We start from the raw sequence: 14,870 nt of genomic DNA on the forward strand, positions 1-14,870 counted from the left end.
AAATTTAATTAATTGTACAGTTTCCAATTAAGAAATGACACTTGTCAAATTAGTTTTTTTCTTATTTACTTTTTAGCCTCTCACTTGCCTACAAGAGAGTGAGCACACTTGCTGTGCCACATCATCACTTAAGAATATAAACATTTCAGTTTAAAATAGTTCAGAGGGATTATAGAACCCCTGCAAAGTATAAGTGTGTTACTGTTAATTCGGGACAAGTTTGAGGGCGTTTTTATGCATTTTCTCTTTTAAGTTGAATACAGTATAAAAGTAGTTACAAATGAATATAGCGAAGTACAATTAAATTGGAATACAGCTGAACTTGAATACACATTACTGTAGTTATGAAATATAATTAACAAAAGTGTAGCTATTCTCGAGAAAAAAAAAAACCCCAATGTGCGGTCATTTGTGTAAGTTGGTCAAAAACTAAAGACGAGCACAAAATAGGGCCAAAAGTGCAAATGACCCAGATGGGAGACTCAGATAATTGAGGCCCAAGCTCATACATGCTTCTTCTTCTTCTTCACCCAAGCTATTAAACATTACTTCTCTGCAATTATCTTCAAAGTTAATCACAAATCTATGGCACATTTACTAGGAGGATTAGCTACTCCCCTTCTCTACAAACCCATTACTGCTTCTTTCAACAACAATTACACACCCACTTCATCTTCCTCTTCCCACGCGCTTGATTCATTGTACATCAAACGCGCAGCCGAATTATCCGACAAATCAGCAGGATTAACCGCACCTCATCCTAACTTCGGTTGCGTTATCGCCACCGTTCCAAATGGTACGGTGGTCGGAGAAGGTTACTTGTACGCTGAAGGAACTCTTCCGGCTGAGGTACAAGCTGTTGAAGCTGCCGGTGAACAGTGTAGAGGTGCTACTGCTTATCTTAATATGGAACCCGGTGACTGTCACAGTAATAACAGTGCCGTTTCGGCTCTAATCAAGGTAAACTTTTATTCAATTGAATTGACATTTCTCTCCATCAAAGTGTTTGTCTAAAATGAATTTTCTACTTTAAAAACAAACTAGTTCATCTGCATTGTTTTTGGATAATGTCTTCTCCTTTAAGAATTTAAGTTTTGCGCTCTGATCAAGGTAAATTTACTCGATTGAGTTGACATTTCTCTCCTTCAATATGTTCGTTGAGGATTTTTGATCAAGTCTTCTGCTTTAGGAACTTAAGTGGGCGTTTGGACATAAAAATTGTGAAATTTGGAAAAAAGTACTGCTCCCTTTGTCAATTGGAGTTCTTTTTTGGATTTTTGCGAATGGTTTTGGAGTGAAAACAGCTTTTTGGAGTTTGTCGAATTCCGCAAAATTGTGACAATTCTATGTCCAAACAGTTTTCCCGGAAAAAAGTGAAAACTATCCATGGCCAAATGGGCCCTAAACACTTTATTTCATTCAACATAAAAAATGTTGTCCTTATGCAGAATCACTGATATCTCCGCTATAACCAGGGGCGGATCTACATCCCATTGAGGGTGTTCACCCCAAAACCCTTGGCAAAAAATTACACTGTATATATAAGGTATTTTTATATGTTTTTGTTTACCCCGAATTTAGGTAATCAATTGAATTTGTAAGTGAGGTATAGGATATGTGGGCAAACTTTAATCTATTTTGGTTTTTCGTGAGATATATGTATATATTCGTGTGTAATGGTTTGTATATATGAATATGTGCGTTAATAACTTGAACAAATATGTTGTTATGGATGATCGAATAAATGATGTTAGAAGAGTAAGCTAAAGACAATAAAATTCCGCGGGCCAAAGAGAAAAATAATACTTTGATTTGCTATTACCATGTTCTAGGAATAAATGATTTTAGAAGAGTAAGCTAAAGACAATAAAATTCCGCGGGCCAAAGAGAAAAATAATACTTTGATTTGCTATTACCATGTTCTAGATCACAAAAAGCTAACTCTTAAAAGTAGGGAAATGCCTCCTATTTATAGTTTTGCCTTATGGGTCTTGCATACAACATAAAGCCTTTTTCAGAATAAAGTAAACCCTAAAAGGATAAGGTTGGGCCGTACGGTCTGACACCCGTACGGTCGTCGATACAATGTGACAGAATGATGTTGACGCGTGGCGATTTTGTAACTGATTAACCGGACTAACGGCCACGATCAACTCGGTCATGTTGAAACCGGACCAACGGCCACGATCAACTCGGTCATGCTGATACCGGACCAAACAGATTTGCTTCACTTTTCTCAGGTCAACCGCAGCCGGTGCAATATTACCAGTTCTAAGGGAAGACTTGGTGATCATGCCTGTTTCTTCTTATCTCCGGTCCCCGGTCTTGCATATATCCGGTTTTTACCGTATACAGTTATATGCACATATATAAATTTTGAACACAAGAGTAGGGGTTGGTTTAGTGGTTTAAGGAATTCAAAATTCACCCTGAGATTCCAACTTCAAGCCTCGGGCACTACATTTTTATTTTTCGAACCCCCTCAGAGAATATCCTAGATCCGCCACCGGCTCTACCATGTAAAATGGGTTGGTAAAGTTAGAGATTTTTTCTTTTTGTGACAATTGAGAGAAAGGCGCTCAAAGAATACCATCATATACTAGAAGCAGATACAAAATGATATTTGTTTAAAGAATTCACAGACAACAACAACAACAACAACCCAGTGAAATCCCACAACGTGAGGTCTGGGGAGGGTAGAGTGTACGCAGACCTGACTCCTACCAAGGTAGGACGGCTAAAGAATTCACAGACATAATACATTTATTAGATTTGTTTTGCTGTCAGTAGATCCCAATTGCATCTCTTACTTTTGTAAACATATATGCTTTTTGTTAATGGTAGCTGTATATTGATCAGCACAAAAAACTATGCTCGCATCCAGATTTACAGAAGATCCAGTGAATCCTAATGGACCTAATTACAATGATTCCAAAAGCTATAGTATTGACTCAGACTCCATACAAAAGATTCTTTACACCAGAAATGTAAAAACAAAATTCAATCAATCTTAATCTTCTGCATTGAGAAGAACCAATACGTGCATTTGGACTGCTTTCCAGGTTCTCATCCTTTTGCTGTTTGACTGCATCTCCCTTTTCAGTGGACTGTGATGTTAGAAGCATAAATAATAGTTCAATTATTGGCTTCCACGGAAGTGTATGCTTGTCTGACTAGCCGACAGTTAATTCTGTTGTTAATGATTTGTGTTTTAATCGGAATGCATCCAGCTTTGGGGTAATCTTTTCACGTGTTATGGTTTTAAGGAGTCTGGTACCATAGTGTATTCTTGTTGGGAGGAGAATTCATGTAACAATTTAAAAGATTCATCTGTTTTACGACCTTATTAGCCAGGAAGACAGATTGCAAAAGTTGATAATACGCACACTTTTGTGTTGAAGTTTAGCTGGAAATGCAATTGATGCATCTTTGTTAGGCAGGAATTAGTAGAGTTGTTATTGGGATACGGCATCCGCTGCAACACCTTCGTGGCCATGGCATTCACGCGTTGAGAAGTGAAGGTCTTCAAGTTGATGTGCTTGGGGAAGATACACAGAATAAGACTATTGAGGTAATCTAATATGTAGTACATCCTGGAATGTGCACTTGATGGTCTTCTGTGTGGCAAAATTAACTCATTGCAAGCTCTCAATTCTTAGTTCCGGAGCTATAAAAAACATTCTACATTATACAAAAAAAGGTAGCACTACTGCACTTCTGATTTTCTTCGTCACATGTGTCCTTGTTTTTTTCCTCGCACGTATGGTAAATGTCTATCTACTTTTCACATTTGACGTGATTAGAAGTCTCAATAATGACAAAAAAGAAAGAAGAAAGTACCATCATTAGTGGTATGGTGCTAAATGTTCTTACAAAAACCATATACTCATTTTGCTACCTCAAGAAGAAATCTTTAAAAAAAATTGCTTTTATGGTTCCCGGGAATTTAAAATATTCTATAAAATGCACTTGATCAAAAAAAAAAAAAAAAAATCTATAAAATGTGTTATCATCTTTGAAAGAAATCATACCATTCATGCATGTTTACATCTGATAATTAGCATTTATGTTAAATCACCACAAATTTTATGCTAAATTCCGCTTTTCTGATTCAGACTCCTTGTTAGAGACCAAGAATTTTCACTACTAAGTTGCAAAGAAATTTCGATATATAAGTATGGGTGGGAGACTTAATTTAAGTACATATTCTCGTCGCTGTGTCACAAAGGTCACACCAGAAATTTTGCTAATTGCATCAGTTTTGCATCCCTTAGTAGAGACAAAAACACTCGGTGATTTCTTCCCATTTGTTCTAGCCTTAGTGGACAGAGTTACTTGGTACCTGTTGCGGGTTGGAGGTGACAGGTACCCCGTGGAATGAGTCAAGGTGCGCGCAAGCTGACCCAGACACCACGCTTATCAAAAAAACAAAAAGATATATTAATAGTTTAGTGTTTGCATTATTAAGATCAGTTTTAGATGTTCCCTGAAAATAAATAAACATTTGTTCTGCAAAAGTTACAACAGAAAATGAAGAAGAAATCTAAATTCAATATACTGTTAATGTGTTGCTTTGATAAATCAATCTTCTCATGGGAAATATTTTCGCATTTTAGCGCTAATCCATACGTTCTTCAATTTCTCTGTGTAGAGCTTACACTTACATTCTACAATTTTCAGGAGGCTCTCAAAGCCTGCCTTTTTGTCAATGCTCCTTTACTATATAGAGCTGCGTCTCGAGTCCCGTTCTCTGTTCTCAAGTACGCAATGACACTTGATGGTGAGCACAGAGCCTATGATGTTGCAACAGCAGTGTTACGGTAACGAATCACAAGTTTCATTAACAAATTGGACAATCACCTGTGGTCACATTTTGGTGTACGCAGGGAAAATTGCTGCTAGTAGTGGTCATGCGTCATGGATCAGTAGCAAAAAGTCAAGAACTCGAGTTTTTGAAATGCGGGGTAGAAGTGATGCTGTTATTGTTGGAGGAAATACTGTGCGCCGAGACAGTATGACTCTTCTCCTTCCTCTATGCATGTCCTGAATGCTATAAATATCCTGTCAACATTTCCGGTTCCTCTATAATGTCCTGAATGCTATAAATATCCTGTCCACTTTTTTAGAGATACTCAAAATGGCTTTATGCTGCTTAACTTTGATGAGATGCCCCGATATCTTACTGCCGCTATACTTTTGGTTTTGGGTTCTAGATCCACGTTTGACGGCTAGACATGGAGGTGGCCATGTGCCTCGGCGTATTGTATTATCTCAAACTCTTGATCTTCCAGAAGAAGCACATATTTGGAATGTTTCTGAGGTCCCCACCATAGTGGCTACACAAAGAGGTGCAAGGAGGAGTTTTCAGAGATTGCTTGCATCCAAAGGCGTTGAAGTGGTGGAATTTGATATTTTAGATCCTAGAGATGTTATGGAGTACTTATATGATCGTGGTTACCTCTCCCTTCTGTGGGAGTGTGGAGGGACACTCGCTGCATCTGCTATTTCGTCTGGGGTCATACACAAGGTATACTCTCATTATCTTTTTTTGCTATCATTTTTTAATCTCCTGCTGAGCTATTATTACCTGTCAGGAAGATTCCTCTTCTCTTCAATTTCTGAAATGGAAAGTATACAACTGAAAGAATAATTTTGATTTTCTTTTAAACCTTTTTAGAAGTTTTTGTTGTTTGACACCAGTGAATGACAACTAGCTGCCTGATTCAGGGGCTTTTTGCTTCAGAACAGTTCAGATTGAAAGATAGATACTTATCTAATTCTACTGTGTTTTAACTAAATAAGGGCATCAGTCTGACTTGTCTAGTGCACATTTTTGTTTTGTTTCACTCTATATTATTCCTTGTTCTGTCGAAATTTTCAATCAATGCTCAGAGTGTAGTATATCAAACACCCAGGGGTTCATGTTTCTTCCTTCCTTTATTTGCAGTTTCACTCTTTATGGTATTCTTCATCTTATTGACAATTCAGGAGTCCTGTTTGTTGGCAGCTCTTCTAGTTGACTGAGTAATTAAACAGATTTTTGTCTGCTCTACTACAAGGAATTTTCAGATAGTTTGCATATGGAGAGAAATTTTGGTTTCTTATTGCAGTTATATAAGTCAAACCTTACTGCAGGTACACGCATTTGTTGCTCCCAAAATTATAGGTGGGAAGAATGCACCATCTCCAGTTGGTGAACTTGGGATGGTAGAGATGACCCAGGCTCTGGAACTAATTGATGTTTGCTATGAGCAGGTTTGATATGCTTCTCCTCTAAATTTTCTGATTATGTGCATATTAGATGCATGTATTGCTGTCCCTTATCGTCAACCACTCCCTCACCCCCAACCAAAACAAAAGAGGGAAAGAGAAATGCATGTAGTGCTGCCTGGTCTGGCTTAATCCTCAATTATGTATCGTGTGCACAAGTTACAACCTGCGCATTTTTCTCTTTTTGGTCTTGTCCAAATTTCTGGTGTTTTCTTATTTGAGTCTAGCTCTTTGTATTTTATCTCCTGGTGATAAATCTGCTGAAGTAAAAAAAAAATAAAAAAAATAAAAACAACGTTTACTTAATGATTGATGAAATTCCTTTTTATAGATTTTAGATGCCAATTACACTTTGTCGTTGAATGTTGTTGAATTTCTTGGCAACCATGTACACTATGATTCCATGTCTAAGCCAATTGTCTAAGCAGCATGCTGTAACAGTTTTCGTTACTTTCTCTTCCTGAAGCCTAATCGCCTGGTTGTAAGTAGCTTATTTACAGTGGAAGGAATCACAATAGCCTTCCTGATATTTAAAACAATGTGCTCGACAAACTATATGCAGAAATGGAATGCAAAACGTGGTCTTTCACCTTCCCTAAGAAGATGAGTCACTCCTATAGTCCTTTTAGGTTTATAAGTTCTTGCAAACAAAGGAATTTATAAAAGTTTTCACCTTGGAGGAACACTCTGTATGTGGGAGCTTCACAAAGCACAGCCGATATCAAACTCAAATAAAGTAGAAGGGCTGCAAGAGGTTAATGGCTAGCGTAAAGTATTCTAGGTTTAATGAATCCTTTGAACTGAATGGCTGAATAGGCACAATGTACTCAAAGGATTCATGTAGCTGACCTTAACTAATTTGTGATTGAGGTGTAGAAGATTATATATGTCATTATTTTACGGAGGGAAGTTTAGCTTTCAAAATGGAAGAAGCTAGAGAAAAAGTCGTCAAAATTTCAGCATGCATATAAAAGGATAAGTAGGAATTGCAGGATAAATTAGTTAGTCCCATGTTACTTCTATCTCTTTGACAAAAAAAAAAAAAAAAAAAAGAAAGAAAGATATTTGCTTAAGTTAGAACTCGGTTATGTTCCTCATTCATTACCCATGTGCCAATGCTAGCATGCCAATTAAAGTGTCTTTCTTTTTGTATTTCTCCTTTACTCGTATTGCTCATATTCATATCTCTTGTTTGTGCATATGTTCAAGTTAAAGGATTATGTTTAGGTGTTATCAGACGCTAACTTCTGCAATCTATCTGCCATTCCAAATCTTTAAACTCTTTTTAGTTACCATTGGTTTGCTCAGAAGTCTGTTAAACGAGGGTCCCACATTGCACGTTGTAGGTACGGTGCTGCCTATGCGGCCCCACCTCTGAAAAGCAGATATGACTTCCTTTGGCTAGCCTTTAACTAAGTGTCATTGTAGCTTCGAACAAAATGTTTAACATCCTGTATCACTATGATAATCTGTGAAGGCCGGTAAAAAACAAACGTCTCCATGCCATTAATATCTAATTATTGATGAACCCAAATGCTGAAATAATTTCACCTTATAGCAATAAGATGGTACAACACCACATGGCAATTTTTTGTTCATTTATGTGTTTCTTTTACTTAGTAGAACTGTAATGCATGCAATAATTGCTAAAAGTTATATTGCATTTCAATTGCTCTGTTTTGAAGGATTTTCAATGTCATTCTCTGATATCATTTCTTAGGCGAAGCGGCAGGTAGGGTTAGCTATTAACCGCCTTCAAGAAATAAAACAAGATAAAGTGAAACCTTGTTGTCCCTTTGGACTGTTTCCCCTTCTTCTGACTTACCTTTTATTCATGACTATTTTTTCTGTTAGTTAATTTTTAAACTCTGTAAGTCATATGAAAATGCAGATTGGACCCGACATACTTGTTAGTGGGTTTCTGCAGCCAGTTCCTGACCTGACACCTACCATTCCATCAATACAAGAAACTTCAGCCATTGACCCTACCATTTCTCCTTATGAATCAAACATCATATTCTTTTACAAGACGTGGGATCCATATGGTGCCTTCTCAAACTTCTCTCTCCATCCAATTCAAATGCCCGATGAAATTGGAGAACTTGTCACCTGGTCCAGTGTCGAGCATTATTACCAGGTCATTTCCTTGAAAAACGTAAAGAAAAAACTTTATTATTAGCAGCATCTCTCAGACATTTGATAAATAATTCTTTGATTGAAGGCGCAAAAGTTTGTTGGGGCATCTGATCCTGTAGCTAAGATCTGTATTGAAGAAATAAAATGTGCAAAGAGCCCTGAGGAAGCAGCACGGATTGGAAGGAGAATACAGAGGCAGCAACCTAATCTGGTATTCTTTTCTTACAACATATTCCCATTGCTTCTCCATGTACTATCATTTTTCTGGTGAAAAAAAAAAATGCTAATCATTTTTCTAGTGGTTCCTTATTCATGTGTTTAGAAAGCATAAGCATGCCACTTAACTAGATAGCAGAATATAATCAATTATATTGTGAATGCTTGATCATAAATGGGTGAGGTCAGAAGCTATCTACTTCGTATTAAATGGTATTTCTAAAGTGGCTTAGTAGAGGCAGATTCAGGATTTGAAGTTTATGGGTTCTTATAACAATCTCAAGTTAGTATGCGATAATAACTGGTTCACAATCGAATAATTATAGATATTTTAGCATATTTCTTAATACATATATAAGGTTTGGACAAAAGCTAATGGGTTCACGTGAACCCGTAGACGATACTCTAGGTCCTGCCTCCGTGGCTTAGTGAGCCAAAATAAATAAATTAAAATCCAACAGGAAGTGTTTTAGTTTGAACCCGTGGGTTGGCCTGGTGGCAATTGACTTGAGCCTTGGGGTGCTCCCTTTCAAGGTCTCAAGTTAGAACCCGCCTGGGTGCAAACAATTTCCGAGGGCCATCGGACCTGGGAAACCCTGAATTACCCGTGGTGCACTTACGGGAAACTCCTTGCCGAGGGCTTCGTGCACCCCCGGGATTAGTCGGGGCTCAAAGAGACTCGGACACCCGGTGCTTAATCAAAAAAAAAAAAAAGGAAGCGTTTTAGTTTGTATTATGAAGTAAAACTAGTTTATTTAAACAACACAGTTCTATCAAATGAAAAAATGAGTTTTGAAATTGCTGGCAACAGATCCCTGGTAATACTGAAGGGGGTATTGATTATCGAACCTGTTCGGTTGTCTATAAAAGGTAGTAATGAACAATTTATTATGTATCAAATCATAGGTATTTTTCATTGGTTCATAAAAGTAACCACCAAACTAATCAAAGATATTGAAAACAAAGATATGTTTGATAAAAAGAAGATGAATTCATCTGCAACCTCAAACTCAGAATAAATACAGGCTAAAATTCATATTTTGATCTGCTTGTTCCTGAAAATATTGTATGGTCTAGACATCATAGAGAATTGAGAGTCCATTCACAATCCCAGGGCGAGGTAAGTCAGATTCCAGAAAGGATGCTTCAAAGAAGTAGTTAAGTTGAAATGTTGGTAGCAATATTAAGCAGAGGAGAATTTGGAAATATTGCCAATGTGCAACAAAGAGTTATAGTTCAGCAGCAAACATTACCTTAGCATTTCCACACTTATAAGTGTATAAGGAGTTTTGTTTCCAAACTGTTTGCTAATTCCAGCAATTTTAAGAAATTGAGACATGGATGATCCATCTTAATATAACCTTCTGATATAAGCAAGAAATACTTGGTCTTTACATTTTAGGCTATTGGTTCTGCACCATCCTCTTTTTTGCTTGCTCTCAATGGGACCTTTTATCCCTGTATTAATGGTCCGTAGTGTATAATGCAATTAAGGTCTAACTTCTGTTCATTCCCCTTCTATTCCTGTGTGTTCCAGGTAAGACCGGACTGGGAATCTATCAAGATTGACGTCATGTATAAGGCTTTAAAATGCAAGTTCACAACATACCCCTATTTAAACTCTCTGTTGCTTTCAACTGCGGGCTCTGTTCTTGTGGAGGGTTCACCCCATGATCTCTTCTGGGGAGGAGGTCGAGACGGAGAAGGCCTTAACTATCTTGGAAGGTTGCTAATGAAGTTGAGATCTGAGTTCCTAGGTGACTCTTCAACAAGTCAAAATTCTTTGCTTCATCAAACATCAGAAAATAAATAGTAGAGTATTTCTGTCCTAACAATGTTAGGCTAATGTTGTAATCTATCAAGAAAACTAAGCCTTTTGATCATGGCTTATCTATTTATTCTGATTATAGAGAATCTTTTGTACTTTCCATTTTTAATTTATAAGATGTTATCCTAACATGAATTTAAATGGGGAAACGTGGTCTCTGGGGATTCATATAGTCCATGTCAACTTGTTTGGGCCTAAGACATTGTATCTATCCTTGAGATTCATTTATTATTGTGCATAGAGAAATCATTGGCGTGCTAGTGTGTAATAAATTCTCTTTTGGTTCTTGTGGAGATCATTATGCTTTAGATACATTGGAACTTGTAGGAATATGCTGATGCCAAATATTTCGATGTGTAGCGAAGTGTTGAGAGTAATTGCGGAGATGTTAGAGATTAAAGCAAATGACAAATAGGGTTAAAAGTGTAATTATGTATACTCGGGGGTTAAAAATAAATTTTAGAGGGCGGGATGTCTAAGGGCCAAAATGGCTGTTTTCACTGGGTTTTGCAGGATGATATTTGTTCTGTAACACGTCTGAGCTCCTCAGCAAACAACCATGTTTCCCTATTTTCGCAACCCGAAAATGGAGATGGAGAGCTGGTTTATTGTTGAACACTTATAAAGTTAGAGGCTTCCAAGTTATCTTTCACTAATATTTATTTAAACTGGAAGGTAGTATTAATTTGAACAAGTCAAAAGAATGTCCACTTTTTTAAATGCATAGCCTGAATAATATTTTAAAGTTTGCCAAAAATCAGCTTCAAAAGTTACGATTCAGTCTGTTAGCGGCCAATTTTCAAATGATCTGCACAACTTGTCATATTCCTTCTCAATGTCTAACGTGCTGTGGTGGTAGGTGACTTGCTTCTTCTCTGAATTTTCATTTATTATTATTAAACAAGCTAAAGCAAAATAATATGTTCAAGGGCCAACTTAGAATAAGCAGAAATTGATTCTTGACTTTTGGTTCGTGGAATTCTGCAAAGGTGGACCTAGGGCAAGTTCTACCGGTTCAACTGATCCCATTGCTCTAGGCTCGAACTATGTGTATATTTACAACAAATAAGAAAGAACATTTTTATATAAAATATAATAAAATCATACTTATTCTGAACTACTGAATCAGATATTTGTCAATATTTGACTTGAGCAAAGAGGAGAATTGTAGACTTTGCTACATATTGTTCTTGTTTGCGTTGTGCATATTGTCTCTCAATGGCTGAAACAGGAGCTGCTTCTTCTTCTTCATCATCATCTTCTTCTTCTTCTTCTTTTTGGCCATGCACTTATGATGTTTTCTTAAGTTTTAGAGGAGAGGATGTATTTAAGAATTTCTGCCGACCATCTATATACAGCTTTGCATCAAAGAGGAATTCACACCTTCAAAGATGATGAGAAACTTGAAAAGGGGAACTCTAGTTCACCCTCACTTCTCAAAGCCATCGAAGAGTCGATGATTGCCATCATCATATTCTCCCAAAACTATGCTGCTTCATCATGGTGTCTAGACGAGCTTGTTAAGATCACTGAATGCATGAAATTCAGGGGACAGATTGTTCTTCCTATCTTCTATGATGTGGATCCCTCGGTCGTAAGAAAACAAAAAGCAAGTGTTGGTGAATTTTTCGCTAAACATGAGTTAAATTTCAAAGATGATGAAGAAAGGGTGAAGAGATGGCGGACAGCTATGACGGAAGTAGCAAATCAATCTGGCTGGGATTTGCCGAATATTGCTAACGGGTAAATTTATGTTTATTTTTAGCTATTTGTTTTTGACTTCCAATTGTGCTTTGTTTGCCATAAGAACAACAGAAGTACTAGGTAAACACTCAGTCGGAAACTCTATAACATACAAAGACAGTTTAGTTCTTGAATTATATACCGCTTGAGTAAGAAAAATCTTAGCCTAGCGTGGTTAAGGCAAGACAATCTTATCGAACAATGTGATATAAATTAGAAAAGTTTTAACTGTATCCGATTTACTAAAAGTTGGAGGGAATAGTTCTGATGGAAATGTTGCTCTAGAAAGTTTTCTATTCATTTCTACTATCTTTCTTTTCCTAAATGAGATAGAACAGAAGGTACCTTATGTTAGGTTTTGGGTTTTCCCTTCCTATGTGGAATTGAATTAATAAAACCCAATCCAAATTGGACCAGGCCAATTTTGCCCAAAATTTCCTCTCTATATATAGGATCAATTTAGGTCTTATTTTCAGAACACAAGAGTGAATTTATAACAGCCATATATAGAGAGAAAAACGGAGAGAAAAAAGCGTATTTTCGTCCGTAAATTTTCTCGATACAAGCAGTTCACTTTAAATTGCGTTTCCCGATTCGTTAACCGTTGGATCGTGCTGAAATTTGAACTCGGGGGTTCTCAACATCTCGGTTCTTCGATTTCAATGGTGAAGATCGGATTTTGTGTCCGTAGCTCCAGCTTTTCGAGTACGAACAAGAGTTCATTTTTTTGGGGGTGATTTCTCTCTCCTTTCTTCACTAGTTTTGGGTGCTATCTTTTATGTATTGTTGCTCCGTGCTTGGCTTTGTTGTTGTAGCTATTTGGAGAACATTGTTGTAACTCTTTTTGTTTATAGTGGAGCTTTTGTGGGCCGGAGGTCCCGTGAATGTTTCCTCTTCACATCGGGGTTTGGGTTTTACCACGTAAATTTGGTGTCTCTTCCATTCGATTTATTTTTGCTTGCTTTGCTATTTTATTGTTGGTATAATCGCCTGCTGATTTCCATTTCCAGTTAGTGTTTATTGTCTTCTCTTGGTTCAAATAGTGTGGGAAGTTTCGACTTGGGTATTTCTTCCGCCGTTACCTTCCTGCGGTCACAATTTGGTTATTGCTTTGTTTCTTCCCAACAAAGTCATCGAGTTTGTGGTTGTATTTGGCTGTGTTGATTGTCTATTTGAATGATGGAGGCAACATGAGCAAGACGGTTTGTTTAAATGGCGTAAATTACCACATTTGGAAAAGCAAGATGAAAGATCTTCTATTTGTCAAGAAATTGCATTTACCCGTGTTGCTTCTAAGAAACCCGAGTCTATCACATTTAAGAGCTGAATTCGAAAGCACTTACATGAAGGTATGTGCAATGGGTTGAAGATAATGTTGAAATCATATTGTGAACGAGACAAATGCTAAAAGCTTGTGGGAAAAAGCTGAACACCTATGCTTCAAACCTGACAATAATAAGTTGTTCATATCGAAAACAATTGATTAATATTAGATACAAAAAGGCGTACCTATTTTCGATCATATCAATGATTTTCGTGGTGTCCTTGATCAACTGTCTGGAATGGGTGTCAAGTTTGATGAAGAAATAGGTGGACTTTGGCTTCTTAATACTCGCTGATTTTAGGAAACTCTTCGAGTTTCTTTGACTAATTCCTCGCTCCCAAATGATGGTGTAACTATGGAATATGCTAAGAGTGGTGTTTTGGAAGGAAGAGATGAGAAGAAGATCTCAAGCTTTCGTCTTCTTCAACTTCACACTCCGATGTTTTGCCATCGAAGACAGGGGGAGAAGAAACTTCGTAGGTCGAATGACAGAGGCAAAAGTAGAAGCAAGTCAAGATCCTCCAGTACAAAATCTTACGTGACTATTGTCACTTGAAAGGGCACATCAAGAAACATTGCTACAAGTTTAAGAGAGATTTAAAAAGCAAAAGAAAGAAGGCGATAATGAAAATCGTGTTGCTGTTGTTAATGAAAATGATCTTCTTGTTGCTTGTGGTAAAAATGATATCAATCTTGTTTGTGATGAGTCTACCTGGTTTGTGGATTCAAAGCTACTTCTCATGTCATGCCAAAGAAGGAATTATTTTCTTCTTATACTCCGGGTAATTTTGAAAATCTACGAATGGGCAATGATAGTGAGGTTGAGGTACTTGGTATTGGCACAGTTTGCTTGAAAAGTAAGAACGGTTCGAGGTTCGTTCTTAACAATGTCAAGCATGCTCCAGATGTTCGTCTGAATTTAATTTCTGTAGGAAAGCTTGATGATGATGATTATGATCAAACCATTGGTGGTGGCCGTTGAAGCTTAAAGGTTCAATGATTGTGGCTCGAGGTAACAAGATATCCGATTGTACTTATTTGTGGCTCCATTTGTAGTGACTCAAGAATTTGGTGGAGAATGATACTTCATCGAGTTATGTCATAGAGAAGTCGAGTCATATAAGCGAGAAGGGATTGATAATTTGGCTAAGTAATTTGCTTTCTAGAGGAAACAAGCAAAGTTAAAGAGATGTGTTCATTGCTTAGCCGAAACGAAAAGAGTTTCTTTTCGAGTCATTCACCTTCAAGAAAGCTAGATTTGGTTGGAGTTGGTACATTTTCATTTGTGTGGTCCTTTTAAAGTAAGCTCTCGTGGTGGTGCACTTTTCTTTGTGACTTTTATTGATGATCATT

General features: G+C 37.2%; 2 protein-coding genes across 2 annotated transcripts; both read left to right on the top strand.

Moving 5' to 3' along the window:
• The first annotated feature begins 453 nt into the window (after positions 1-453).
• LOC132059527 (riboflavin biosynthesis protein PYRR, chloroplastic) lies at positions 454-10,509 on the top strand. Its single transcript, XM_059452155.1, has 9 exons — positions 454-960; positions 3,437-3,571; positions 4,681-4,780; positions 4,887-5,012; positions 5,214-5,527; positions 6,136-6,255; positions 8,162-8,407; positions 8,492-8,617; positions 10,160-10,509. The coding sequence occupies exons 1-9, from the start codon at positions 586-588 to the stop codon at positions 10,433-10,435; spliced, it is 1,818 nt and encodes a 605-aa protein (XP_059308138.1). The 5' UTR covers positions 454-585; the 3' UTR covers positions 10,436-10,509.
• A 1,262-nt stretch (positions 10,510-11,771) lies between these two features.
• Positions 11,772-13,812, top strand: LOC132061219 (disease resistance protein RPV1-like). The gene is made up of 3 exons (XM_059454072.1): positions 11,772-12,193; positions 13,434-13,542; positions 13,687-13,812. Exons 1-3 carry the CDS (start codon positions 11,772-11,774, stop codon positions 13,810-13,812), a joined length of 657 nt encoding a protein of 218 aa, XP_059310055.1.
• Positions 13,813-14,870: the final 1,058 nt, after the last annotated feature.

The sequence above is a fragment of the Lycium ferocissimum genome, chromosome 6, assembly GCF_029784015.1.
Source record: "Lycium ferocissimum isolate CSIRO_LF1 chromosome 6, AGI_CSIRO_Lferr_CH_V1, whole genome shotgun sequence".
NCBI classification, from domain to species: domain Eukaryota; kingdom Viridiplantae; phylum Streptophyta; class Magnoliopsida; order Solanales; family Solanaceae; genus Lycium; species Lycium ferocissimum.

Excerpts from the sequence above, each read along its gene's own strand:
- LOC132059527 (XM_059452155.1), top strand. The coding sequence starts at position 586 with ATGGCACATTTACTAGGAGGATTAGCTACTCCCCTTCTCTACAAACCC. Across the intron at positions 3,572-4,680 it reads CACAGAATAAGACTATTGAG|GAGGCTCTCAAAGCCTGCCT; the intron begins GTAATCTAATAT and ends TACAATTTTCAG. Across the intron at positions 4,781-4,886 it reads GTACGCAATGACACTTGATG|GGAAAATTGCTGCTAGTAGT; the intron begins GTGAGCACAGAG and ends TGGTGTACGCAG.
- LOC132061219 (XM_059454072.1), top strand. The coding sequence starts at position 11,772 with ATGTATTTAAGAATTTCTGCCGACCATCTATATACAGCTTTGCATCAA. Across the intron at positions 12,194-13,433 it reads TTGCCGAATATTGCTAACGG|CAAGATGAAAGATCTTCTAT; the intron begins GTAAATTTATGT and ends CATTTGGAAAAG. Across the intron at positions 13,543-13,686 it reads TCGAAAGCACTTACATGAAG|ATACAAAAAGGCGTACCTAT; the intron begins GTATGTGCAATG and ends GATTAATATTAG.